This window comes from Opisthocomus hoazin, chromosome 4, assembly GCF_030867145.1.
Source record: "Opisthocomus hoazin isolate bOpiHoa1 chromosome 4, bOpiHoa1.hap1, whole genome shotgun sequence".
Classification (NCBI taxonomy): domain Eukaryota; kingdom Metazoa; phylum Chordata; class Aves; order Opisthocomiformes; family Opisthocomidae; genus Opisthocomus; species Opisthocomus hoazin.
Window position 1 is genome coordinate 58684043 of NC_134417.1, and position 26613 is coordinate 58710655.

At 40.1% G+C, this 26613-nt stretch overlaps 1 protein-coding gene across 2 annotated transcripts; it reads right to left on the reverse strand.

Moving 5' to 3' along the window:
- Nucleotides 1-9: 9 nt before the first annotated feature.
- KLHL7 (kelch like family member 7) lies at nt 10-26396 on the reverse strand. Of its 2 annotated transcripts, XM_075419163.1 has the most exons (11): nt 26097-26396; nt 20983-21085; nt 19934-20027; nt 18634-18758; nt 16458-16633; nt 14205-14379; nt 12635-12777; nt 7121-7361; nt 3965-4166; nt 3577-3674; nt 10-1897 (listed from the first exon to the last, which is right to left on the reverse strand). In XM_075419163.1, exons 1-11 carry the CDS (start codon nt 26214-26216, stop codon nt 1614-1616), a joined length of 1761 nt encoding a protein of 586 aa, XP_075275278.1. In that variant the 5' UTR covers nt 26217-26396; the 3' UTR covers nt 10-1613. The 2 variants fall into 2 exon arrangements, with proteins under 2 accessions (XP_075275278.1, XP_075275280.1); XM_075419165.1 differs by lacking the exon at nt 26097-26396 and having other exon boundaries at nt 19934-20050; nt 20983-21071.
- Nucleotides 26397-26613: the final 217 nt, after the last annotated feature.

Sequence of the window (26613 nt, forward strand, 5' to 3'; positions counted from 1 at the left end):
TTCACAGTATTTTACATCTCTTGATCGCAGACACCAGTGACACGGTTCGTTTCACAGCTCAGAAAAAGGGAAAGGCAAGAGGGAACAGAAAAAGTTTTACAGCATTCACTTACTCCTGAATGAAGAAGCAAGTTGCAGGAACCACTGTTAAGCCCATGCGTGCACCTACTACTTCTCTGTGTGTGCAGAGTTGTTAGGGTGAGGAAGAACACCAGGAGGAAGCCAACGAAGAAGCACTGACTTTGGAATTTATACTACTTAGGAAAATTTGGGAGGATCTTCAGAAATAAAACAGACTAAAAGTCCACACCACCAGCAATGCGCAAGGTAAAGGTAGGCAAGCACCAATTTTTTAAGTTAACTCAATAGTCTCATAGAAACAGATCTGAAAAAATTAGCAAGTTAGAAGAGAGGTGACAAAATTAGGATGAAGACATTAATAAACTAGCATGGGAGCAGGACAGACATACATACATCATTTGTATAGTTTTCCAGAAGCTGGAAGATGTACACAGTATTGACACCAACAGCTTGACAAGCTTAACTTCTACGCTGGAAGGAATACTATCACGTTGGCTGGAAACATTTACAGAACTATATGCTTATGAACCAGAGATTAATAACCATGTGCAACTTTAGAAGACTTCTATAAAGTATCTTTAATGACTTGGTTCATGCCATTTTAAAACAGTCATTTCCAAGAAGAAAATCAATACATTTGTTGTATTGACTTTGCTTTCCCATTCTTATTGCCATCTTTGCTAATGGTTTGGCATCCATAGTATGTACAGTCTGATGCCTGGGAAGATACACTGAAAATTAATCCCAAGTTTCCAACTTGCTAATTATAGTGCACAATTATTGTGGACTTCCCCCACCATCCCCCTACCTTGACATAATAAAAATAAATGGAAATCTTTCCGTGAAAGCTCCCCAAAATGCCAAAGATGTCATTAGCAAAGTGTTTCTCCCTATATATGACCTGTCAAACTTTAAAAATTGATCTGCAGTCATGCAAATGATGGAAGAAGGTCACTGGAAGAGCGCAGCTATCATCATCTAGAGAGCTGTATAACCTATCCCCATTCACCATGGGAATCCTTATTATACTGCTGTCCTTGGTCTTTCTCAAGGAAAAATCTTCATTGCATCCTAGTAAAATTTCTGCAGGTAGGTATAAATGAGAATTTTTTTTGATCATAGTTCTCAAGCTACATTTACTCACCTTTATTAAATGAAGAAACTCTGCAATTGAGCTCAGTAAAATGTCATTTAACGAGAAATCTTCATCAAATGCTTTGATTTCTTCTAGATAATTGGATTTGGTCTGTTTTTGACAAGGCCACACACAGAGTCATTTTAAAGGAAGATGCCATGTGATCTGAGCTAGGTAAGTGGATTCTCAAAACACATCCCCACCTCTTATAACAGACAAGAAAATGGGCATGACAAAATCCATGTTATACAATATGCTGTATATACAAATCGAAAGACTGCATCTCAGTTTTTCCTATTACTCGGTTTAACAAGATTCAGTAAAACATGGAAGCAAAGCACCAATAGCCATCTTTCCCCAAGTCCTCGAAGAATGTCTCAGCATCTCCTACAGGTCTTCAGGTCTCTAAAGTTTCTTCATTTGCCCCACAAGTGTCTACAACACAGATTAAACAACTTGTCACTGGGAAAGCACGGACTTTGGAGTTGGCTATCCACTTGTCTGTTTCAGTATTATATTCAAGAATGTGCCCTAATCGACCAACACCCTGAAAACCAGCCAGGACATAGACTATAGATCCCACAGCAGCACACTTCACTGTTACACCTTTCCATGGCATTGGAGACACCATCTTCCATTCATTCATCTTGATATCGTAATATTCTACATTATCAAGGCCACCTACAAAGCAATGAAATAGATAACTGCTTATTACATTATACCATACGGACTGAACTAGAGCATACAAATCCTTCATTAAACTTAGTCTTTATTATCAAGGTTTAGACAAAAACATTAATCCTAGAGCAAAAAAAAACCTTGAAAAAAGGCTGTAGGTTTCTAAATTCACAGTTTACCCTTTTATACATACAGAAACAGAGAAAAGTAAAATGGAGACTGAAAGTGAGATGTGTTGTAACGAATTTCACACTATGCTTTCTAGAGATCCTAAACTTCATGAACAGAAGAACTAACAATGCCCAATTTCTTCTGGATTTGTGGCTAGTGACTAAAAAAACCCCAGGAATCCACCTGAAACTTCCCTATAGCAAGGGCATTTTATTCTAGAGGCGTTGCCAGTACCCTTATGTAAGCTGATCATTTACTGACAGAGAAAGTCTCTTTTCATTATGATATTAAAATCATTGAAGTTTAAAAGCCTAAGTCCCTTTGAAAAGGGCCAAGGGAATCAAAAGTTATTAGATAAGAGTAGACTTTGTGACTAAGATTTGCTTCTTTAGGGAACAGCCTAGTAATTACACTTTATGGTATCTACAAACATCCTGTTATCCCTGTTTAACAATTGTAATGCGAGTCAGAGTTTTCACTTCCAGTCCTGAATTATTTGATCTGAGAGACTAAGAAACCTTCACATAACGAGGTACGAATATTTCACTCCAGACATAACTCTTCCCCATTATATTACAATAAGAACAATTAATCAGTCAGGCTACAGAATATGAACAGCAAAATAATTCTTTAACTTAATGGTTCAATAGTACATGTTCCTAAAATGAGCATTCAGTGAATACAATAACGTCTTGCAAAATGGCAGCTTTGGCTATAACTGATTGATAAAATGTTTGCACAAAAAATGCATCTACTGATATTTTTGCATTAGAAATCAATCATGCTGGAATAGTTTTAGCAGCTAATTAAAATAAAAGCTATAGTCTAAAATAGCATTAACCTGAAATCAAATATTCCAGTTACCATAAATAGTGATTCATACACCTCATAGCTGAGAATGTTCTATTTTGAAAAGCAGTTCAGAAACCCTGTGTAATTGAAATTCAGTTCTCCTGGGAAATAAACTATTATTATTCTAGTTTTAAAGACAAGGAGATAGGCAGATCATAAATGACCTGCCCATGACAGTAAGTCATATTTCAAAATTAGTGCAGTCGAAGAAGTTCTCACTTTTTCACCACTTTCAAATAGCTGACTAGCTTTAGGTCTTTAGACTGACGTTCCTAAAAGAGTGGCTACACGCTTACCTGTCTCTCAAAAGAATGCCAAAATATCTCAAAATACATTAACAACTAAAAGAAAAAAAATACACCATCTTTTCTCAGATGACTGGTCTAGCCATATTAACTACTGTAGAACTGGGCTACGGTATGGGTGCATTATCTGAATTTGACAGGACTGTCATTAGTTAAAGACTTTGAAAAAGAAGATACAATGAAGTAGGGAGGTAAAAGAAGGAAGGGAACAATGATGTGACAACAACAGGACGCGTTTTATGGTACTGCTCAATGTTTTTCAGCTGAACAGAGTACAATGAATTCTTTGAAAAAGAAAAAAGCCCCCCATGAAACCTTGTGTGACCAGCTAGGGAATTAATGGAATTGAAGTACCTAAGCCATTTTGTCCACCCACAGCAAATATTCTGTCCTTTACAAACACCAGCCCATGATTCTTTCTGGCTTCAATCATTGGACACAGCTCAGTCCACCTGGGGAAAAAGAAAATCAAACAAAACATGAAAACTCACTATTTGGTTCCTAGAAAGTAAGTACAAAAATATGTAAATAAAACCTAGCATTAAGAAAATGCAATACGGAAGAAAGCTGCTCTAGAAAAACTGTTTTTTAAGAAAAACTACAAATAACCAATTTAATACTGCTTAACTCAGGAAAATTCCTTACTGCATACAATTCTTCCTGTTCATCTATACTTCTGTTATTTACAGAGCTGGCAAAGCCACAAGTGACCAAAAATAATCAGAATTGATACAATACTTACGTTTCAGTGGCTGGATCATAAACTTCACAGGAATTCAGGACTCTTCCAGAAACATTGTTTCCCAAGCTTCCGCCGCAGACATAAATGAGACCATTCGCCTCTACCATTCCATGGCTGCATCGCTGAGTCAGCATGCTGGGCTTTGTGTGCCAGCTCTCTGTTCTCGTGTCATAGCATTCAAATAAATACAGTGCAGAATTTCCTTAAAAAAATAGAAACCCACCAAAGTGGCGTTAATTTTTATGTTTGTCTTTCAAGTGAAGAGTCTAACAGCAATTATCAAATTGATGCTTTGTTAGTTGAAAAGGGAAAGCTGCTTTCCCGCCTCCAAAAGCAGATCTAACCAGCTTGAAACTTGTGACTATTTCAAAAGTACATACTCGTAATTCTTTTGACTCTTTTGCTCGAAAATATGCAAGTTTATAAAACTGCTATTTGTGTTTAAAAACAAAAAAATGATGAGGATAATTTTTTTTTTTTTTGCAAGGGGGGGTAAAGACTGAACAGAGATGTATATAAATTACTGATCATACTGTCATCATCTCATGCTACGCTCACTACTTGGAAATATATTGAATTTTCAGATGTGAAGATGAAACCAGCTTTGTAAACTTCGTACAGATTCACATGAGTCTTTTTCCTCTAAGCAAAGGGACTTGCCCTATTCCCAGAATGCTTGTTGCCTTTGGAATTAGATAGCTTGATTATGTCATAACATACTCCTGAATTATTAGGAGCCACAAGATAGCTACCCCTCACCATTTTACTTTCTTCCTGGGGACTGGCAGATACTTATTTTCTGGAAGTGCAAAGTCTCTTTATTCCTCCCTCAAGGGACAATAAAACTATTACTGAAATCAAAGGCAGTTTTTCTCATGAAGATAGATGGGAGCTTGAAGACTTGTGCTCAGGTAACTAGCTGAACTATAGCCAAAGCAGAGAAGGCCGGATACAACTTTCTCAGAAAAGAACCAGGATCCTTCTCCTTTTTGTTTCAATAGATATATTCATGTAGAACAGTTAAAAGGTGCCTTTTCTTATGCCTCTTTTTCCTTTGCTTTCTACTTCTACAAATGAAGTGTGTCGCACTAGCAGCACTTGCTGCCAGCTGGGGATTTGAACTCTCAAAACAGTGCTACATTTCCAGACCCAAAATACAGGAGCAGACTTCTATAAACAGTGTGTTCGTTTATTCCTACCATGTCATTCTCAGTATCATGAAGAACTGTATAGAGTGGGACATATTTTTTCCTTGGTGTAAATACACATCCGTACTGCTTTAAAGTTACAGAAATTCTCATCCATGGGAAATACAGCAGAACTGTCTTTAATGTGTTTTTTTTTTAAAAAAAAAAGGTATGGGCTTCACTTTCGGTATGCTGTCACTATAACGTTAAATATTTTTCCTGCACCTAAATATAGGATTTAGTATGTTAATATAGAAGAATTTAGTATGTTTAACTTTCAAAGTCTGCCAGTTATTGCAAACAAAGCAGTATTTCAATCAGTTCAAAAAGGGGAAACGAGCCCTATTTTCTGTAATGGACTGTCACAGTAATTTGTTTTCCAAACTCTTCAATCAATGCAAAAAGCATGCAACTTTTAGATTTCTCTACAGCTAAACGCACTGCAGCATTTTCTCCGATTAATGGTTTCACACAATTGCCTACTCCAAATTAGAAAAGACTAGATTCAGGATAGACAGACTTTTCTAAACAAGCAGTGTTCACTGGATTCTGAAGAAGAAAAAAAGTACAGGCAAAACAAACTCCATTATTAATTCTTAGCTTTTGCTATTCTGTCTTGAATAATATGTATGGAAAACGAAGTGAAACTGTGCAGTAATGTGAGGGTAGATTTAAAATAAAACCAAATTAAAATTTCTAACCAATTACAATGTATTAGAAAATAGACTATACAATCAAAGTTCATATCTCACTGCCTCAAGAACTGACATGTGGGAAACTAGGAAGATTTATGCGATTTTGCAGTGTTACAAGTTTTCCAACGCAGCCCTAGTGAAGTCTATTTCAAGGGCTTGGAAAGGTGCTATTGCACATGTACCACACCAGGTGGCGGCTGCGAACTGTCTAGTCTGCCGCTACCATCGGACCGCTTAAAATATTTTAGGAGTCAGTTAACATTACCTAAATGTCACAACTTCCCATTAAGCGACTTTGTCAACGTTAAGAACCGATTATGACCTTTTTTTCCTCTGCTCACCTCCCTCTGCAGCAAGGCAGAACTCAAAAGAATCTACTAAATTTCTGCCTGACTCTAGGGTTTGGGGTTTTTCCTTTTTTTCCTAGAATACAGCTTTTTTTTTTTTTTTTTTTTTTTTTTTGAGCTCTATATTTTGATGGATATAGCATATCTACATTCCAACTTTTGTTTTGCTGATGATGTATCAGGTTTAGAAAAAAATAAATTTTAAAACGTTGCTATAACACATAGCATAATTAAACCACTAGGTAGGTTTCCTGAGGAGAGGAAAAAAAACCCCAATGGGCTTTTTTTTTTCTATGATGAATAATAACATGTAAAGAAAGTAGTACTTCTCCATTTACTGAAGCAAACCAACAGAACAGCAAATAAACAGAAGACAACTTCTGTCATTTGGACAGAAAAATTAGACAAATTCCTTTACAGGGCCAGGTATAATTTCACCAAAAGCAGCAGTTTCAAAAGCTTTTTTCCACCCCACCCCCACCCCCCCTTAAAAAAACCTTATTAGGCCCAACATACATTGTATACAAGGAATGGCGTTGTTAAAATACAGCTATTCTGGCCATACATTGCCTAAGATGTTAAACCACACAGTTCTGTAGATTTATAGAAGGAAGCTAAGAACAGAGCAGGACTCCCAGAATATATTTGCTTGTCCCTAGTTAACTCTTAAGAGTTGCAGTGTACTTTATGTTCTAGTTAATGTAAATATTAATAATTTCAATCAGTGAAACCATTTTAAAACCACTACAGAAATAATTGTTGGATTATGGGGAGGATAAAATCTTAAATATGGGAAAATAAACTCATTAGGCTAACACAGCAACGTGCAGTTTCTTTTCAACAGTCATGCAAAAACCAGAAAAATTTCCAGGTATCTTTCTTTGTGCTTTGTTTTTTGGTTTGTTTTAAAGATTTTTAGTGTCTTACCCACTTCTGAACCACCAGATGTATAAATTTTGCCCTCAGCAGCACAGGCTGCAAGGCTATCTCGAGGTGTTGGAGGTCCTAGCTTGGAATACCAGCTATCCTTCACCACATTGTAGCAGTCCATTCGCTTTATAGGGAAGAGCTGGGAACCACCCAAAATATAAACTACGTTGTCCCAGAAGACACAAGCTGCATCCCTGCGCTTTTCAAAGGGACATCGGATGTCTGTCCAGCTGTAATCCTGCATTACAAAGAACAGGTAATGTCTAATAGATTATAACACTTACCTGCGCAGCGCGTGTTTTTCAAACAGAGCTTTTCATAGAGATTTAGATATGGTCAGTTTTAAAGTTCCTTTTCAAAACAAACATGAATACTGTTTATTGAAGAATACTCCTCAGGCGCACTCTTGAAAAATTCTCTTAGACACAGACATAGTTAGCTGCAATGAACCATGACATTATGAATTTCTATTTCCTCATTCCCTGTGTGCACCCCATACAGCTTCCCTGAAAAACAGATTTTTTTTTTTTCCGCAACAGAATTAACCTCCTGCTGCTGTCATGTCAGAAATAATGCATGTGATCAATAAAGCAGGATTGCATTTTCTTTTATAGGAACAGAAAAAGACATTTTACATATAGTAACAGATTCTTTCTAAAAAAAAAAAATACAGAATGTACCAAAGGCGATGGAAAAAGGAGAAGATCATATCCAAATTGACAAGCAACTCAGTTAAAAAGCTCTGATACATACTTTATTACCATGACAACTAGAAGCTTATTTACAGAATTTACAAAACACAAATGATCTATAGCTATCCACAGTTGATAGCGTGAGAAATAGCGTAATGCTCTATCACAAATACTGGCAGTCATTTTGCCTAGAAACTGATTTTGCATGGATTGGCAAAATCAGAGTATAAAATACGGGCAGCAATGCTACCCAAAGCCTTAAGAACACCAAACTCAGCAACTGATGGCAGACCAGGATAGCATACAGTACAAGAGACACTTCTTGAGTAATAGCATGTCACATATTCCATGAGCATTGCTTGTATCCTATACTGAACAGGAAAGTATGGGACCTTAACTTATCTGTGCCACCTCAGGATGGTCTAGCTCAGCCTGCTGAATGACCTTCATTCATTGTAATGGTTCACACAAGACATTACATCATTACATTTTCTTATCAAGGACATACTTCAAACACCTTGGTCAATGAGGAAGAACAGCGACTCCTACATGGGGGTTCAAAGAAAGAGAGGCAGAGCATGTTATAGTCCAAAACATCTTACAATCTTTTCTTGTAGCATCCCCCATATCAAGAAGAGCTGGCAGGTGCATGTGGCCCTTTATGGTGAGAAACAGGTCCTGGGGCATCCTAGAAAGGAAAGCCATACTACAGCATGGCAAAATAAATAGCTGCATAAATCTTAAGAAAATGTCTTAGTGCATTGTGCAAGATCAACATACTTTCTAGCTCAAACTTCTGGCACTTTTACAAAAAATCCTGTTGTTTTCCTTTACTGTTATAAAGGGCTTTGATCTGACCCACTTTTATGGCTTCAGTTCATAGCTACCATTTCATCCACACCTTTACCAAATGAAAAGCCATAACCTGAGCATACTCAGCAGTATCCTCCTCTTTCAGCAGGAGGCAATTTAGGTCATTCTCTTGTAATGCTCTTCTATGTTAGTCTGCACCACATAGAACTGATGTCCATTTATGCAGTTTACACATTTAAGAATTATGCAGAAGAGTTGCTGTATGCCACAGTCAAGATCCACACAGCTCTGGGCAGTGGCAAACCTCATTTCTGGGGGGGCTGAGTAGGGAAAGAAAGACCAAGATAGGTATATGGTGACACTTTCCCTGCTGATCTTTGTTTTCAACAAATTGTGATGCAGGACACCAGAGGCAGAAGCTGTACCTTTGTATTTAATAGTTTTTGAAAGGCTTTTTTCTCTTTCATTAGTTTATTTAATCACTTATTAAAGCTATCTGAATTCATAGCAGCCACAAGACCCTGTGACAAGTGTGGCACATGCAATTATGGGCCATATGAAAAAGTACCTCCTTTTGTTTAAGACTTTTCCCTCGTTTTCAGTTGATATCTCCTCTACCAAGTTTGTCAGGGAAAACAGCAGACATGCCTAACATGGACAACCTCTCCACTAACACCTTATTGACTACAGCTCTGTCTCCTCATAAATGGTATGCTGGTTCCCTTAATAATCAAGAAATAGCATTGCTAGGCATCTGTTACTTTTCACTTGCCATTACTGGATTTTGCATTGCCAACATTTTCAGCCATTTCTGGTCATTAGACAGCAATTTCAAAAGAATAAGCACATTGCTGCCTCAAAAGCCCATGAAGTAATGTATACATTTTTATCAAGAACTCTTAAAACAGAAAATTTTATTCCCAACTTGGGGGGAAAAAACCCAAAAAACCAAAAACCAGCAGCTTTTAAAAAGTATTCTGTGGAAAATTCAACAAGAAAATGCTTCCCACCACTGCTAACAGGACACCTAGTTTTTGTAGTAGCATTTTGAAAACAAACTTCTCTACTCAAAATAGTGCCAGATTGCTCCACAAGTTTTATGCCCGTCTGCATCTGTCCTGTTGCATCATTTTGCTCTCTTGATGAAGTACATGCATCAATAGAAATATCAGTTACAGTGCGACAAAGACAACAAATACAGACTTAAAGTAATACTGCTAACAATCTCAACAAATAACACACAGTACCCAATCCATTCTTATTTAAAGAACCCTTTTTGACAACAAGGAAATTAAGATCAACATTAGAGACTAATTTTGCATGCAAAGCAATCAAACAAAATTACTTTTTTTTCCACTAGTTTTATAGTGTTAGAATTATTGAAATTTATATCAAAACTGAGAAAATATTTTCAGGAAAAACATAACCTTTGAACCGTTTCTTTAGCTGACATGTAAGAATGTAATTAAATTATTGAATTTCATTAAAATCAAAAGTGAAGGATGAGGTCACTCACTGTTCAATCAATTCAACAGACAACAAACAAAATTTAAATTCTTTCCCAAGGTCCTAACCTTGCAAGAGTACATACAGAACCTTAATTCTCTGCACTGTGACACTCCCATCATCTTTTGATGAAACTATTTAAAGTGAGTTAAACATGATACAGTCTTTGCAGCACTGGAGCCTTACATCCCACACTTATTTTGCATGGACACGACGCTAATTCAACAGGGGTTCTAGATCCTTGGTTTGTTACACTTAAGCAGCTACTGTCACAGTTAATTAAAGATCAAACTCAGATACTCAAGCAAAACATCCAGAAACGGACCTTTAAATAGCTTAGTGTTGGAAATGAAGTAAGTAAAAGCTATTCAACAAGACAGGACAGGCTAGCTAAGAATACCCAAGAAGGCACAGAAGCACTAGGAAAACATTAAAGGAAGACATGCTTGTTAGAATCAAGATCTCCAATTACCCACCATTTTTCTTTGCCTTCCCGGCCCACCCCCAACCTCCCTGCCCCATCAATCAACATGCAAGGCCATAAAGCTTGATCAAGAGGCAGTTCTGCAAAACTTCTTCCAAACTCAATTCTTTTTTGATGCCTGGACAAATAGTCTATGAAAAAAAATAAGCTGTTTTATCCTATGCTTCATGTGGACTTATATAGGTGTGACTTTGTCCACAATATAGATTTCTTTGTAATGTTATAGTTTAGGTTTGACTGAAGATCACCTAACTTCATACATAATTATCCTTTTAGTTGTAAGTCTTTGCCTGTCACTCCGACTCAGCATGCACTAAGATTATTATTTTTCAAACAAGATAATGCTTTCAGAAAATATATAATGATAACTGGGGGTGGGTGGGTTATATTTGTTTATAAAGACTGATGAAGCAACAACTCCTATCTTTTGAGTTCTAATCACCATTGACATTAGGCACTTATGGAATTTAACCTACCAGTTAGTAAAGAACCACATGCATGCTATGCTGATAATACCGTTGCCAATTAACAACTGGGACAGTAAGTCTCAAAGCTGGTTTCCATCCTGTCTAAAATTAACTTTGTTCAAACATAAGTAACGGAGATTAAGAGAAAGATCTGATCTGATTTCCTTCTAATAAAAGAAAGGTCAGAGCATACTGGGTGAATTACAACTTGTTAAAATGCCAAGACCGAGTAACTGTTTGAAAAGGATGAATGCCCTGATCAGAGGCTTCCTCAGCTCAGACCTTGGAAACGAAAGAATGATCTGCTCTGTTCCCCTCACCTCCTCTCCCCAGCTGGAGTACTGCTTATCTTATTTGAGTATGTGTATGAAGGAAAAAGGTTGTCATTACTTAGGAGTTTGGAATTCCCAGTAAAAATACATATTATCTGTGTCTCAAACTAAGTAGGCAAAACTGGTAGGTTTTTTCCCCCAAACTGGAATGGTGCTCAAAGAGGGTGGCTTCAATTTTATCTTACATAAGGGAATGTGACCGATGAGTTCAAAACACATTCCAAGGGCTCATTAATTCTGAATTAGATTTGACAAGGCTCACATTGGCTATAAAGTTCACACAGATAACACAAAAAACTTCTTCAAATTGTAACAAGCATTTCATATGCTTAGTTAGAACAACCAGAATTTCTGCAACAAAATACTACATGTATGTGATCTTACAACTTAAAGAGCCCAGATGTCTACGTAGCAACTTCTTCCTGCATTTCTGAATGTGCTTGCCTGGTAAAACAGGGTATGGATAATCCTTCTGCATGCAGCTGATGTTACTAGACCATTTAGTTTGCACAGCTGAAATATACACCATTCCTGTGGCTTAATTTTATTCAGAAAACATAGAAACAAATTTCAGGCAAAGCTTGCTTGCTCTAAATTAGCCAGTTTTTTATTGTAGAAACTCACTTTTTTCTACTTATGTAATACTTGGCTCCCAATTCTTTTCCTTAAATACTCTTAAGAACAAACAAAACTGTGAATTGTTAAAGTTTTAGAAGCGGTTGCATAGTTACAATAAATGCACTAGAACCCACCTTGCACTCTAAAACTGGGTTCTACACTAACATACGAGCCAATAATTTAACTTGTGCTAAAAAGAAATTACTTTGAGTGACTCACTGAACACGTATGTGCATGTACATGCATACAGATTTTCATATAGTCCAAACTGACTGCTTGATGTTTTGGTGACCTTCTATTTATTTCCAGCTGTGGGATGCACATACCAATCAATTCTCAGCTCAGATGGATTTATCAGAACTCCGTATCTAATACGGCCAATAAACAAGCGCACAATCATTCTATTCAAAATGAAGTATTACATCTAGGTACACAGATTTGAAAATACTTTACTCTTCCAACTGTACACGCAATAGGCAGGGAACACATCCTTCCTAATACTGTTTTGTAGATGATTATGTCTTAGTTAATATCATCAGCAAACAAAACACAGAAGATTACAAACACTGTATCTTCATGCATTCTGAGGTAACGATTACCTTTGGATTAAAGTATCTGCAGGACTGGGGCTGTGACCCTCCAAACAAAGCAATGCGATAATCATGTTTTTTTCTTCTTGGCCGTGTACCTTCCACTAGCTCTTCTCTGTCTTCCGGGGAAAGTAGATGGTATCGCATCCCACCTGGAAGGAAGACAACAAATGTTGCAGATCCAGTGTAGCTTATACACGGAAAGGGATGTTTCAGAGGCAGGGATAGGGGTGCGAGGGAAGGGAGGGAAAAGGGGGAAATCGAGTTTCTACATTACACCTACACAGCTTTGATTTAAAAGGGAAGAATGCACAGCAGCCCATGGGGATGTGAGCATACATCCAGGTTTACACCCTGTTTCAAAATGCCTGCTCCATGTAAAAACAGGACATGGATATTAGACTCACATTACACACCAATTTATCGATCTGCTTATTTAGCCAATATTAACAAGCAACTAAGTCTGTTGCATTGAAACAGGCAAAATGAATGGCAGAACTGGGAGCCTAAAGAGGACAATACTAACATTAAAAGAAGGGACCTGAAAGCAATGAGGAGTCGATCATGCCCGCCCGCCTCACCCCCCAGTTTCTGATTAATAAGCAAGGCATTGCTAGCACATTGTACCTCGTGAAAACCCCTCACTCTTGTTCTTAGCTTGACAATGCAAAACATTAGTTAAAATTGCTTATTTTTGTTATACCATTCTCCTACGAAACATTCCCAAGAATACAAAAATATTAGTGACATTACAAACCATGAAAGCCAGACAAACAAAAATCCCTATTTCTTAAACAATGCACCCAACTCCATGTCACACAAGAAGTATGACTGAGATGTTGATAGTCAAATACTTACCAACATATAGGTTAATTTCAATCTTGCACATTGACTGAAGGAAAACAGTTGCATACTGTTTTTTCAGATTTACACTAAAATGAAGCCAACTAGTTAACCGCTACTGAAATTAAAAAAATTCCTTCCAGAATATTTATCAACATCTAGGCTTTTCTTTCTTACATGATAAAATTTCACAAATTATGTCTAAAAACAAAAGGGAAGCTTGTTCCCCATCTCATCTGCACCTTGAGAATGCAACTGTCTGTAGGCTCACCGGTCGGTATATATTACTAATGAAAACAGTGCAACATATGCTTAACATTCTAATTTGCTTAGGAAAGCTTTATAATATTCAAAATTTTGACATAAAATACTTCTATTAATTCATATGAACATGAACAATACTGAAGTTACTACCCTGTCCCAAAGGCACACTAACACTTCCAATTACTCTAACAACTCATTGACAAAATCTCCATTCCATTATTCATCATGGAGTTCATGTCATTTGCTAGGAGAAAAGAAATGAAAGTCACACACTGTTACACAAACTGGGTTTTATTTACATGATAATTTGCTAATCCAGCTTCAACCAAATGCAGCATCCTAGAGGGAACAGTCAGATCAATTTAATGTGAAAATGTTGTCAGAGCATTTTAAAGCAAACAATTTTCAAAAATTCCACAGCATTTTTTAAATTATACAGAACATAGAAGACTTCATATAGAGGTCAACTTACTGATCACCATTTTAAGGCATTCTGGGTTATCCTGAATAAGTGGTTCAGCCTGAACTGTTTTACTTAAGAAGTTCTTTGATATAAGAGGAAATCGGACTTTAGCAAGTATATCAACCATGTACGGCTGGCGATTTGGCTCATCATACTTCAGCCATCTGACTGCTGCATCATAAACCTTAAACAAGAGAAAAGGAAAGAGAAGGATAAAGGTACATCACCACACAGCAAAACAAATAACTAAACCTTAATGCTCCAAATTGATTCTTCTGCCTGTTGGAGGTTAACTGATACTAATGTTTTAATACGTGGGGATCCATCACTACCTTCCAAAAAAAAAAACATAACCAGAACAACCAACAAACCCCCAAAAAGACACAGCTCAAACATGAAGTAAATCACATGCACAACCACAGAATAAAATGCATCTACAAATTTTAAAAGAAAAAACAACCACTACTTCTGCTATTCAACCTTCCCCCCCCCCCCAAAAAAAATGGGAAGCATGAATCTTCAATTCACATCTACGCAGGTGGGTCCTATACCAGGTTAAGATTAACATGCTTCAAGTTCCATGTCATAACAGGTAATACTTCGCCAGAAATGTTGAAATAGCTTCTATTTGATATAGTCTCCTCAGCTGACAAACTGCTTCTGTTACCAAATCAGCACTGGGGATCCAAATACATTGCTATTGTTGTGTCTTAGGAGACCATTTAAATTAAAGGCTTTAGCTTCAGACTACTGTAAATTTACCATTCAGAGAGCCTCCTCTCCATCTGTTCTTTACAGGAAAAGATAATGGGTTTTCTTAGGGGGCAGGGAGGGCAGAACAGGCAAGGTAAACAAGAAATCTGCTACATTTATGATTGTCCTCTGGGTCAGGAAGAATGAAACGAAAATCCAGTACTACCTATGTACTAAGATACTTCAGTGCTGCTCTCAGACACAGCAAGCTTATCTACTACGCTGCCACTTCAGAGCCAGCCCTAACTTCATTACAAGCGATAGCACAGTCAATACCTACTCCTGTAGCTGAAACTGATCACAGTGATCAGTGGTGAGTGACTGAGATACAACATGTGGAAAGATATTTAATGGCAGAATTAGTTATTCAGAAGGACTGCTAAACCCCCTCAGCTGTAATCCTGCAAAATGATCAGGGAGCAAGGGAGAATAAAGAAATAAAAAAAAAAATATATTTAAGGCTCAATTCCATCAGCTAAGAAAATTCAACAGAATGACTGGGACAGGAAAGTTGTAGCCCTTTATCAAAGAAAAGTTACTTGCATACCGGAAAAAATAGGACAGCTAGTAATTAAAGCTACCTCCCTTTTTTGCTCAATGTAAATATGCTTTACACCCATACAAAAGTCATACTATAATGCCAACGTTCTAGCAGTACTCTTGAGAAATAACATTCCTTTAGTACTGCTGGCAAACTTTTGCTGTTTCATACTGCACACTGCCACTTTCCTAAAGTAACTGTAACGATGCCATGCTGGCTACACAACATTTCTGCCACTGCTGCCAAGTTAAAGCATGCCATCCTACCTCACCAACAGAATTTCAAGAATGTGAATTCCAAAGTGTCATTTTGACTGCAAGCTAAACAACACTTCCAACTTTGAGAACGTTACCCTGTGACGTGAACTTTTCTCAGCACCTGTTAAGAATGTTGAATTATGACATCTCATATTTATACTCATATTCTTAATAGCCAACTATCATATTCTAGTCATATTATCCCTCTCTCAGCAATTCCTATTTTCACTGAAGCTTTTTACTCCAAGAGATACATTGAAGAAAATGCATTAATTCTGTGAAAGGTAAACTTCACAGTCAGGAAAACATCCGTTTCTATCTAAGTGAATACACATACCATCTTGACTATGAGATCACTCTGTTGCACTTCAAATGTATGAGTCAACTCACGACAATGGGGTATGACAATATACCCAAAGAAACTTAAATTACCTAGTTCCAGCACCAGAACAGCATAGCTAGAAAGGAAAGATTTCAGTATGGTTTCAATGGATTTGACTGAGAAGCTACAAGAAGCACCCAGCATTAAAATATTCATTAATATCTGGTTTTGACCAAGTTAGGATGCACCTTTTATTCTACAATTTAGCAAGCACTACATGCATCACCTACTGTAGGAATATGAGAAGTCAGACACTTTAAACCAGCTCTTGATTAAGCAAAATATACTGAAGTTCAGTGCTCTTAGCTGGTACGAAACAGGGATCTCACCTGGTCTTCTGCCCTCACTGTCAAGGTATCTTGGTTCAAGAGATGTGTCACACGCTTAACATCAAGCTGAAGAAACTCATCTGTCTTGTAAACTTCAGTGAAATGCTGATGGATAAAGTCATCTGCAGTGGCTTTCAGTTCTGGACAGTCTAGGCATTCTGCTAACACACTTATACCTATGAAGGAAAAATTCAGAAAAAAAACTTTCCAAACTTGAACTGCAATTACCTTTAGTATATTAAAATAGAATAAAATGATTGTAATTTCAGTGCTACTTGCAACCCCAGTTTAATATTTATTACCATGCTCTTTTTTTTTTTCCTTTAAAACACAATAGAGGGCAGATTCTGATTAGATATTAGGAAGAAATTCTTCACCATGAGGGTGGTGAAACACTGGAACAGGTTGCCCAGAGAAGCTGTGGATGCCCCCTCCCTGGAAGTGTTCAAGGCCAGGTTGGATGGAGCTCTGAGCAACCTGGTCTAGTGGAAGGTGACCCTGCTCATGGCAGAGGGGTTGGAATCAGATGATCTTTAAGGTCCCTTCCAACCCTTACCATTCTATGATTCTAACTCATCTGGAACACAAGACAAACTAAGATAAGCATAAGCTTCTGATCCCTGTTCCCTACCAAATTAATTGGAGGGTCAGACCTGCAGCACTTGCTGTATTAACTATTTCTTCAGCACTATTCCCTCATTGTTTCTTTCCCCATTGCAAAGCAGGTAACACTACCTTAAGCAGGTCTGAGCCATATCACAACAACAAAGTCTAACCAGAACAGCTTAAGAAACTGGATCCAGGTTTTGTGACCTCCCTCAATCTGCTCATGCAGCAGCAGCCGCCAGCCAAGCCCAGTTTCCTTCAGGAGTGACATTGAACTGGGACTTTTCTTTACAGGTAGCACGGTCAGCTGCAGACCAACACAACAAAGTCAAGTTGATGCTGTCGCAAGGGCAGAAGGTTGGCAGCTGCTACTGAGAAGCACTGTTTTCAACTTTCTGATTAGTAACCAGGTAAGCACAGAGCTTTTCAGCAGCAACTTTTGCTCATCATGCTATGGTCTTCCTCCTCCTTCTGTGGAGATGGCAAGTGGGGTAAAAGCAGCTCACCAACCCACAGGGTGCAACTAGCCTGAGCTGCTCTAAGTAGTAAAATGCAAACTAGAAAGACAAAATCCAAGTGTACGACCTCTTGACAAAATTTCAAGAGATTCAAAAGAAGCCATGGTTTCTTTCAAATGACCTGTGGACTTGCCTATGAATCTGCTCAGAACACATTTCAACTTATAAACAATGCCTTGAGGAATTGATTTAATCTTTCTCTCCCTTTTTGCTATAAATTAGCAACAAAATATGCAAGTGTTAGGGACCATAATTAATTTCTTAGTTAACAGAAACCAGAGGAGGGAATATGCCTCAAAGCAAGCATAAGTGGCATTTTCCTTAGAAGGTAACGTCTTTCTTCCAGCAGTTGTTTCAGAGCCACAGCTGTACTACACTGAAGTGTCAGGTGAATCATTATAATTCGGATACTCTGCAAAACATTACTATTGATATTATAAACATCTATAACACGATCAAAATGCTACTAGGAGAATTACATGACAAAAGTCAACAAGAAAACCTATGAACAACCTCTGATTAAATAAAGTGCACCAAATCTTAAGCATGAAAAAGCATTTAGTTCTACTTCTTGTTTACCTTTGCTGTAGCACTGAGTTCACATTAGGGCTACAGAACATACTAAATATCAAACCTACCCATATGACAGTCATGGATTTCAGTCAAAATGAAGAGCAACTAAAAACAAAAGTAACCTAAACTTACACTGTTCATACTTTCTGAAGATATGCTAGTTTTGTAGGAATTACAACTCTGTCAAATTCTGTCTCCAAGTACAGTAACAACTGAAATCTCCACCTTACTACACAAACAAGCAACTTCAGGGTGCTGCCAAGCTGGGATGAGACCTAGTAGAGTCAGTGGACCTGGATACTGGCAAGACAATTGCCAGATTGTTTTGTCTATGCCAAGGGACAACAGTTCAGATTCAGAGCAAAAGTATTTTTAAGTGCCTGTATTTAGCCAAATATTACTGTCTTTTAGACAATACTACCTATTTTTCAGGAACAGCAAAGTTAAAAAGTTTGCTTTTAAGTTTGCATTTCTCTTACCGAGACAATTGGAAGCATCAACTTGTTCTTTTAAGAAGTCCACACACATTTTTTTCACAGGTTCAATTTGATACTGGTTTGCTGCATCTAGTAAAGACTGGACATTATTGCTGTTAACTGAGATTCTGCAAAACAGAAGGTTTAATATTAGCATCACTAAAGTTACCTACTTCGTTGTAGTAAAAAAAAGCAACTTACACCAATTCACATAAATGGCAAAATTATTCCCCTGCTATTTGCCCAGGAATCTCTCACACACGGTCTGAAGACACAACCTCCCTTCATGATCTTTCCAAATTGCTTTCATTTCCTCTGCTTCACTGAGGAAGGGCAAAGAGTAAACAGTCCTGGATTCTGGAAAATAAGCCTTTAGCACAGGCCCTCTGCAGTACCACACTATTGCTTTGACTTGTGTGATTAGCCACTTTCGCAAAACAGAAACTGAACAGAACCTTTTTTCTGACAGCCTCCCACTCCCAAACAGGCATCAGTAAAATCTGTCTAAACTCATTGTCAAGACTGCTCTGGCTGATTTTCCCAGGGTGCACATGCAGAACCACCAGCTTGGCAGTGCTTCAAGAGCAGGCACAGAGCCCACAGACAAGAGCTTGGGCGCCGGGGAGGCAACCGTATGGCTGGGGTGCTGACACTGTCTCCCGCCACTGATGGAGCACACAACAAGACTCCTCTCAAAGAAAGGAGAAAGCCTTCCTAACAAGAGTTAATCCCATTAGTACAAAGATGAAAGGCTGGCCATCCATCTGTCACAAGAGCTGATTAAGAAGTACTGTTTACAATCCTAGACATCTGCACAAGCTCTGTTTAAAAAAAACCAACACAACAACAAACACATGGACAACCTGAGATAGGAGAGAAATGCTGTTCACAGAACAGTTATCCACCCTGCCTGTCTGGAGAGGAAGGTATAACTTCTGGAAACGGTTCTGTGCGATAGCTACCACGGCATCAAGAGAAACCCGGCTGATACCAATAAGAGCCTGAATTTCAGAACAATGGGAAATCTCATTTCACTCCAACACTGAAGTTAAAAGCTTGAAGTGCTTTGAATTGCTTTCTGGAGACAACCACCACTCTCTTTAGTCTGTAGGGCTTCCTACTGATTAAATAAAAGGAGAAGGGAAGAAGGATAGAAGGTCTAGTCACATAGGCTTTAAACAAAGTAAAGAATTGTAATGGTAACAAAACTGACGAGTCTTAAAAGCATTATTTTAAGATCTTATCATTTACAATTGGCAAGCTTCCTGGGAAAAAAAGTGTCAGCTTTAAATAACAAAACTACCTTGCAGTATAAGCAAACTCCACAAGCTGTTCAATAATGTCAGGTTCTGCATCTTTTAGCTCCACTTCAAAGGACTTTGATTCCAGCATATTTGCTGCAAACAGATTAAAAGACAAACTACATCAATAAGCCACTCTAGTTATTGTACATTTTGCAAACAGCAGGAACTAAAGTGATTATACAAAGTGAGAACCTGCTAAAAACTGCACACAGTTGATTGCTGTTTTGCCGGGATTACTAATGCAAGTCAGGAAAGAAAGGCGGCCATGGGACAAACAAGATAACTGATGTGTGTGCATGCCTGTATTATGTAAATTATGATAAACTGTATTAAAAAGAAAAGGTCATAGATGCTGTTGAGTGGAGTGCAGACTGCCAAGTTAGCATTACCAAAAATAGAAGGCACACAATGCACTGTCAAAAGCTATTTCCACCTTCAAGTTGATAACCACAGAGACAGCTCCGAGCTCCCCACATCCAGGCACAGCACTGTAAGTTTGCCCACAGATGGTTACACGCTGAACACTGGAAAGCATGGTTATTTTACTTCTACTTCACTTTAATGTGTGTTTTATAGCACAGTAATTTTACAATTCACAGGTAAGGCATATGAAAGAAAGATTGGTACAACATAATTGAATTTGTAAAGAACAGCATAAATGCAAGAATATTGACACTTCTGAAAGCCTGTTTTATATGTGGAAGTGCCTAATGGTGGGAAGCAACAGGGCAGGCAAATTCTGTCATAGGAGTAAAAACTCTCAAATTTCAGGTTAAGGAAGGGAGACCAACTCTAACATAGTGTGTGGGCCCCAATTTATAAGAGAGCTTACCCATGAAGTAACGCTTGACTTGATCAAGAGAGTTAAAGGGAAAATGAGGGGAACAGTGAATGGAGATGAATGGGAGAAGGACACAAAATGAGGATATCTTTGTTTACACTCTTCCCTGAAATTAATCACTTCCATAAAATAAACAGCTTGTCAGCCACAAATCTAACAGGGTATCATCACAAATGCTTATAATCAATCAATTTTGAAAAGACTTACTAGTAAACATCAAGTTAAAAAAATGACTGGCTGAAGCAAGCACAACACGATGAGCTGGGATCTTCCTTTCTTGAACCATAAGAATGACATCACATAAAGTTTTCTAAATCAGAGGAAAAAAAGACAAAAAACAACCACAAAGATCAGCATTTTCAAAACTCAACAATATTTCTTTAAAAACAGCTTATGGAAATTCATTGCTTTTCTTAATTCACATAACTTAAGAGTATTATGTAATAAAAATATTTTCTGAAAGTCAAAGTTAAGTTCAGTAACCTGGAGAACTCGCTAAGTTCAGTTTATCCAGTAACTTACACCTTAAGGATCGTCACAAATAACATATGAACTCTTAATAAAGTTTTTCCTGTGGCATTTACATCACGCTCCAATAACCCTCCAGTAGGCTCTGCAGCATCTAGCAGGGGCTGCATTTACATTACACCCTCTTCATCCATCAGTGGCTCTCTTCTCCACTCAGCTGCTGATTTTCAAAAAAACCTTATAGAAACCTGAAGACTGCCATCATATTGCCCAACTACAGTGAAAGGGATGAACAAGTTCAAAACATTCAACGGAACATATTTAAGAAAATGTATCCCAAAAATACCACTTCTGTGGAAGGGTTTGGTCACACCTGATGAGCAACTAACTAACTTCCAGACAAAAAAAAAAAAAAGTGTTTCTCATTTATATGTAAGCAATTTCTCCCAAACACGTGAACTGTCATGCACTAGAAGGAGAAAGTGACAGAACTTACAAAGTTGTGAGACATGAGAGGATAGTAAGGGATTGGGGTAAACCCACATAATTTGAATAGATTCTCAAATGGCATCCTTTCTAAGAACACACTAACTCAAATAAACGCACACCATACTACAGTTAATTATAACATCCTCTTTATTAAGAAAGAAAAACTGAGCAGCACTGCTTCCTAAAAACAGGAATTCCTTTTTGGCTGCTACCTTAAGTTCATGGAAGCACCTACCTACACCCATCCGAACACTAAACCCAGAAAAGAGCATTTCTACTGTGGGAAGCATATGCTTGATTAGAACAGTGTGAGAATGTTTTCCACACACAGACAGTAACAGGGCTGATAATCCATATATGCAGCCCCTTCAAATAAACCTATTTTTTAGTTTCTTGAAGGACACTCAGAAGCATGTGTTGGACAAAACATAGATAATATTTAAAAAAATGTTTTAATTAGAAGTTAGATGGGGGGTGGGTGTCATACAGCTTCGTTTGTACATCCGTAGCTTTAAACCATTTAGGATTGGAACAACAACAAAAAAAAGAGATAATCTGAGAAAAGTTTCAGAGGAAGTTCCTTAAAGCTGAAATGCCTAGCACATCTGGTTCAAAACAAGCATTGGAAACTAGTAGTACAAGATGCCATAAAATCCTGCGGCCAAGCTTTGCTAAGACTTGCAACTGTTGCTTGAATTCCACGCTGCATTTCTAAGACACATTTAGTGCCTCAGCTTAGCATTTGAAGCGCCTCAGGTATTTTAAGGCCTCTCTGGGTGCGGGAAGAAACATTTGCCAACCAGAACAGACCATCATTTTCATTTCTTTCCCTGGGACATTTCTGGGTGTGACCATTACATTTCAGCTAATGCTCTTCAGAGGATTTCTGTACTTCTTCCCAGAAGGACCCACTGGTGTCACCAAGCCACCTCAATGAGGCAACAGATGACTGGTGCTACATCAACCAACGGACACACCCAAGCGTGAGCTTGCATTAGGGTGCTTCACCTTCCAAATAACAGGTTCAGCAACACCTTGCAACTCTGCCCCAGCTTCATTCTCAATTACTTCACTCTTGGCTGACCTCCACCCAGCTGCAAAGTTGCAACCCAGGATTTATGCACATGCTGACAAATAGCTCTGTAAAACCCACAAAGACGTGGGCCATCTCATGTTGGAGATGAGCAAGAAGTCCCCCACGCACTAAACATACTTGCCCCCAACATGTTACTAGTACTAAGGGCAGATACGTCTATCGTTTACCCTAAACTCCCATACTCATGGAGGCTGCCTCTAGATCCCAGCTCACACAAAAAGCAGACTCTTTAAAATTAGCTGTACTTTCCAGCCAGCCCCTTTTCCTACAGTATTAAACAAATGCATTTAAATAGCTTGTGCTCTACATGCATGTTGCTATTTCCATCACAGAAAATTTTGAACTCACATCATATTTAGGTTTTATAACCACAGCATAGCCCTTGACTTCTCAAAGACAAGAAGAAAGAGCTGCCTATAAATCCTCTTAAACTTTAGCATAGTTAATCAGATGAATTAGTACATATTCTTCTGGCTCCTGCTGACTTCCTACTTTTATCCTATATAATCACACCTCTCCCTGCCCTTCCACTAATAGTTAACCTCCTCCTACAAACAACTCCTAAACGAAGCATGAAAGTAATGAACTATGCAAGACTTTCTGGAGTGGTCAGCACTGAGTGGGATATGCAAAGCCACCATCTGAGGTCAGAGTAGAAGTTTCCAGGAAACTCTGACAGCAGGTAGAATTCAGAGTTGCACCTCTCTGGGCATAGCAGATTTTGAAATTTGAATCTGAATTACACACAGATTTCAGGGCATTTAATCCTCACCCTCTCTCTCCCTGTTTAGTGTAACTTGTAACTAGATGAGAGTTGGCAGTGTACTAATATGAGGTACTTACATGGAATAACAACGTGGTGCCACACACTGGAGTAGTGACACTGATTTCCCTGTGCTAGGGGCTGTACACACACCTAGGGGAGGTCAGTACTTCCTCTATCTACTTACCAAGCATAACAGCATCTAGCATCCTCTTGTCAACAAGGACAGAGGTACGAGCTAAACAGTGACGAGGCGAGTTATGAACTCAGCTACACCTTAGACTATGTTTACCCAATTAGAACAGAAACAAAGCCTACATCAAAAAAGTAGATCATAGGCTTTAAGTCCCAACTCCACTCCCTGAGGTCACTGAAATCAATTTTGGTTTTCATACATAGGAGCTTAGTTGCATGAAATGGTTTATGCAGACAACACAACTGTGTATTAGTGAGAGAAGAACAGGGCTGAAGTGCTGGAGAATAGCAGAACCAACACTCTGACATCACTTGCTAGGCCAGGACCCAGACTACTGACAAACACCGCATTAAAAGCGGGACTGAGTCTTTGGCAAGACTGAAACTGGCAGACAGGCAACTACATCCCAGAGGATACAACACACAACAGTGCCAAGCACAAAGTACCTAAATGTTCTTCAACAGCTGGCTTCAGTCAGCTTTAATTCTAGCTCCACATCAGTGCTTTTAAATGAACCCTAGTATCATCATCAAGCCATCTCCTTGTTATGGAAAAAATTAGCCAAAATGTAAGAAGAGTTGCTGCTTTGTTTTGGTATAGTACTCACATATATGTTCATGTAACTAACTTGCTTAGCATGAGTGGCCAACTTCACTGAAGCTTTCGGCCTCCTGCTGTGAATCTGCCACCTGAATACCATGAACTTTCACTGAACCCTTGCAAAGCTCAGTGAAGGAGGGCCCCAAGGACTCAGTTGCAGCTACAAGATAAGAAAATAAAGTCATCTATTGACAGCAGCAGGGTCTCTTTGGAAATCGGGGAAGAATCTTCAGCCTGCCCAGAGACAATAGAGGGCCCTAATGAGGGACAGAAGACCCCAGACCCAAATAATACCATCAGCTGCCACTTGGACACCACGTGGAGAACCGGGGGGGGGGGGGGGGGGGGCGGGGGCGGAGAGGGAACTGAGACTGTAAGGGTGTAATTGCTCAGGGATTTCTTTGTCCAGGGTCCCTCTTGGGAGGCACTTAGCTCAAGCTGTTTTACACCGCTGTACCACTCAATAACTTTGTCTGGCGTACACCATGTTGGAGACTCTGCTTTGGGACACCTAGGGTCGAGCCTGAGTGATGAAAAAAGCGCCCGAGAGTGAGTGTGTGTGCGTAAGGAGTCGAAAAGGGGCACCCGTCGGCTCACTGGAGCCGCCCGCTGTGAAGGGACTCCGGTCCCAGCAGTTCAAGTCTCAGGTGGCATGTGTGTGACTCCTTGAGTGGTGTGTGAATGCTCGGGCAGCGGCTTCTCCCTTAACGCTCCTCCTCTGAGGAGAAAGATTTCTTCATACGCAAGGAGTTACACGGATCATCTTTCTGCTCTTGCACAAGAAGTTTAAGCTTTTTAAGAAAAAAAAATAAAAAACAGCATTTCTTTCAGTTCGGACAGTTCGACTAAAATACACTTGTATGATTATAACTTTGGTTACCACTCTTGCTCTACTGGTAAGCAGAAGAGTCATCATTAATAATTATCAGACTACTGGCCTAGGAAGCTGATCCAGCCAAAAGTTCAGAGTTTGTAAAGACGAGGCCGCCAGCCCCCTGTGCTGCCACCGGCTTCTTCACAAGCTGGCCAGATGCATTCAGCACGCAGTACGAGAAAAAATGCTACCTGTGAAACCAGACCAGGGTTAGCCATCCCCTCCTCCCGCTGCAGCTTCGCTATACTGACAGTGCTCATCACGGGGGTACAGCGTCAGCTTGCTCAGAGCAGAGTTCCTGGGTGAAATCCAGCATCAGCAGCTTTTGACTCCCCTCAGGTTTCTGCCTGGAAAGGGCTAGGTGAATTCTGCAACCGGAGAAACTTGGCCATCAATCGCAGCTCAGCTTCTGCCCTACCCTAGGCAAGGTGTTATTAGACAAAGCAGCAGATCCGCCGTCTTCTGCTCTCAGCACCAACCCGACGCCGTTCCGAGGAACACCCGAACTCGCCGCGCCGGCACAGGGCAGCGCTCCGGGGCGGCCAGGGCCTACGGCGAGGCTCCGGCACCCCGCGCTGCCCGGCGGCACCGCCCTCCCGAGGCCCTTCGGCGGGGTCGCTCCCCGCAGCCGAACCCCGCGGGCGGGGAACCCACGCAGACCTTCGGCCGGGACCCGGCGGGGCTCGGAGATCACGACGGCGGGCGCCCATCCGCTCGCCCCCGCTCCGCGGCAGCCTCAAAGCGCGGCGGAGCCGGGCGACGAGCGGCCGCCGCGGGGCGGCCCCAGGCCCCTCCAGGCCGGGCCGGGGGGAAGCGGCCGCCGCAGCCGCCGTACCTGCTTGCGCATGGCGTTCATCACCCCCATGAAGCTCGCCAGCAGCTTGGCCTCCTCGCGGGCGGCGAGCTTCTTCTCCGTCTTCTTCTTGCTGCTCTTCTCCGACCCGGGGGCGGCCATGCTCCCCCGCCCTCACCCCCGCCGGGCACATGCGCTGCCGGGCGGCGACCACCGGCTCCCGACGCTCGGCACCGGGAGGCGAGGGAAGGAGAGCGGGGCGGGCCCTGCCTGCCCGCCCCAGCCGCGCCGCCGACACCGGGGCGACGCCGGCCGCGGCGGAAGCAGCCTCGGCGCTGAGGGCGGGGAGAGGCGCGCTGACGCCATCGGTCCGCGCGCGGCCCCCACGCAGGGTAAACAAAGAGCGTAGGGGCTTGGGCGCGTCACGCAGCGGGGGGGGGGGGGTGCGCGCCTGCGCAGTGCCGGGGCCGCTCGTTACCTCAGGCGGGCGCGCGCTCCGTGGCGGGAGGCCGTGCGCCTGGTCCAGGAGTAAGGCGTCGGCCGCCGTGCTCGGTGCCAT

What these genes read in the sequence shown, in the direction of transcription:
- KLHL7 (XM_075419163.1), bottom strand. Translation starts at nt 26,216, where the DNA reads ATGGCCGCCCCCGGGTCGGAGAAGAGCAGCAAGAAGAAGACGGAGAAG. An exon ending in GAGTTTGCTTATACTGCAAG is followed by an intron (nt 18,759 to 19,933) that starts GTAGTTTTGTTA and finishes TCTGTTTTGCAG; the next exon opens with AATCTCAGTTAACAGCAATA. An exon ending in GGGTGGACAAAATGGCTTAG is followed by an intron (nt 1,898 to 3,576) that starts GTACTTCAATTC and finishes ATTGCTTTGTAG; the next exon opens with GTGGCCTTGATAATGTAGAA.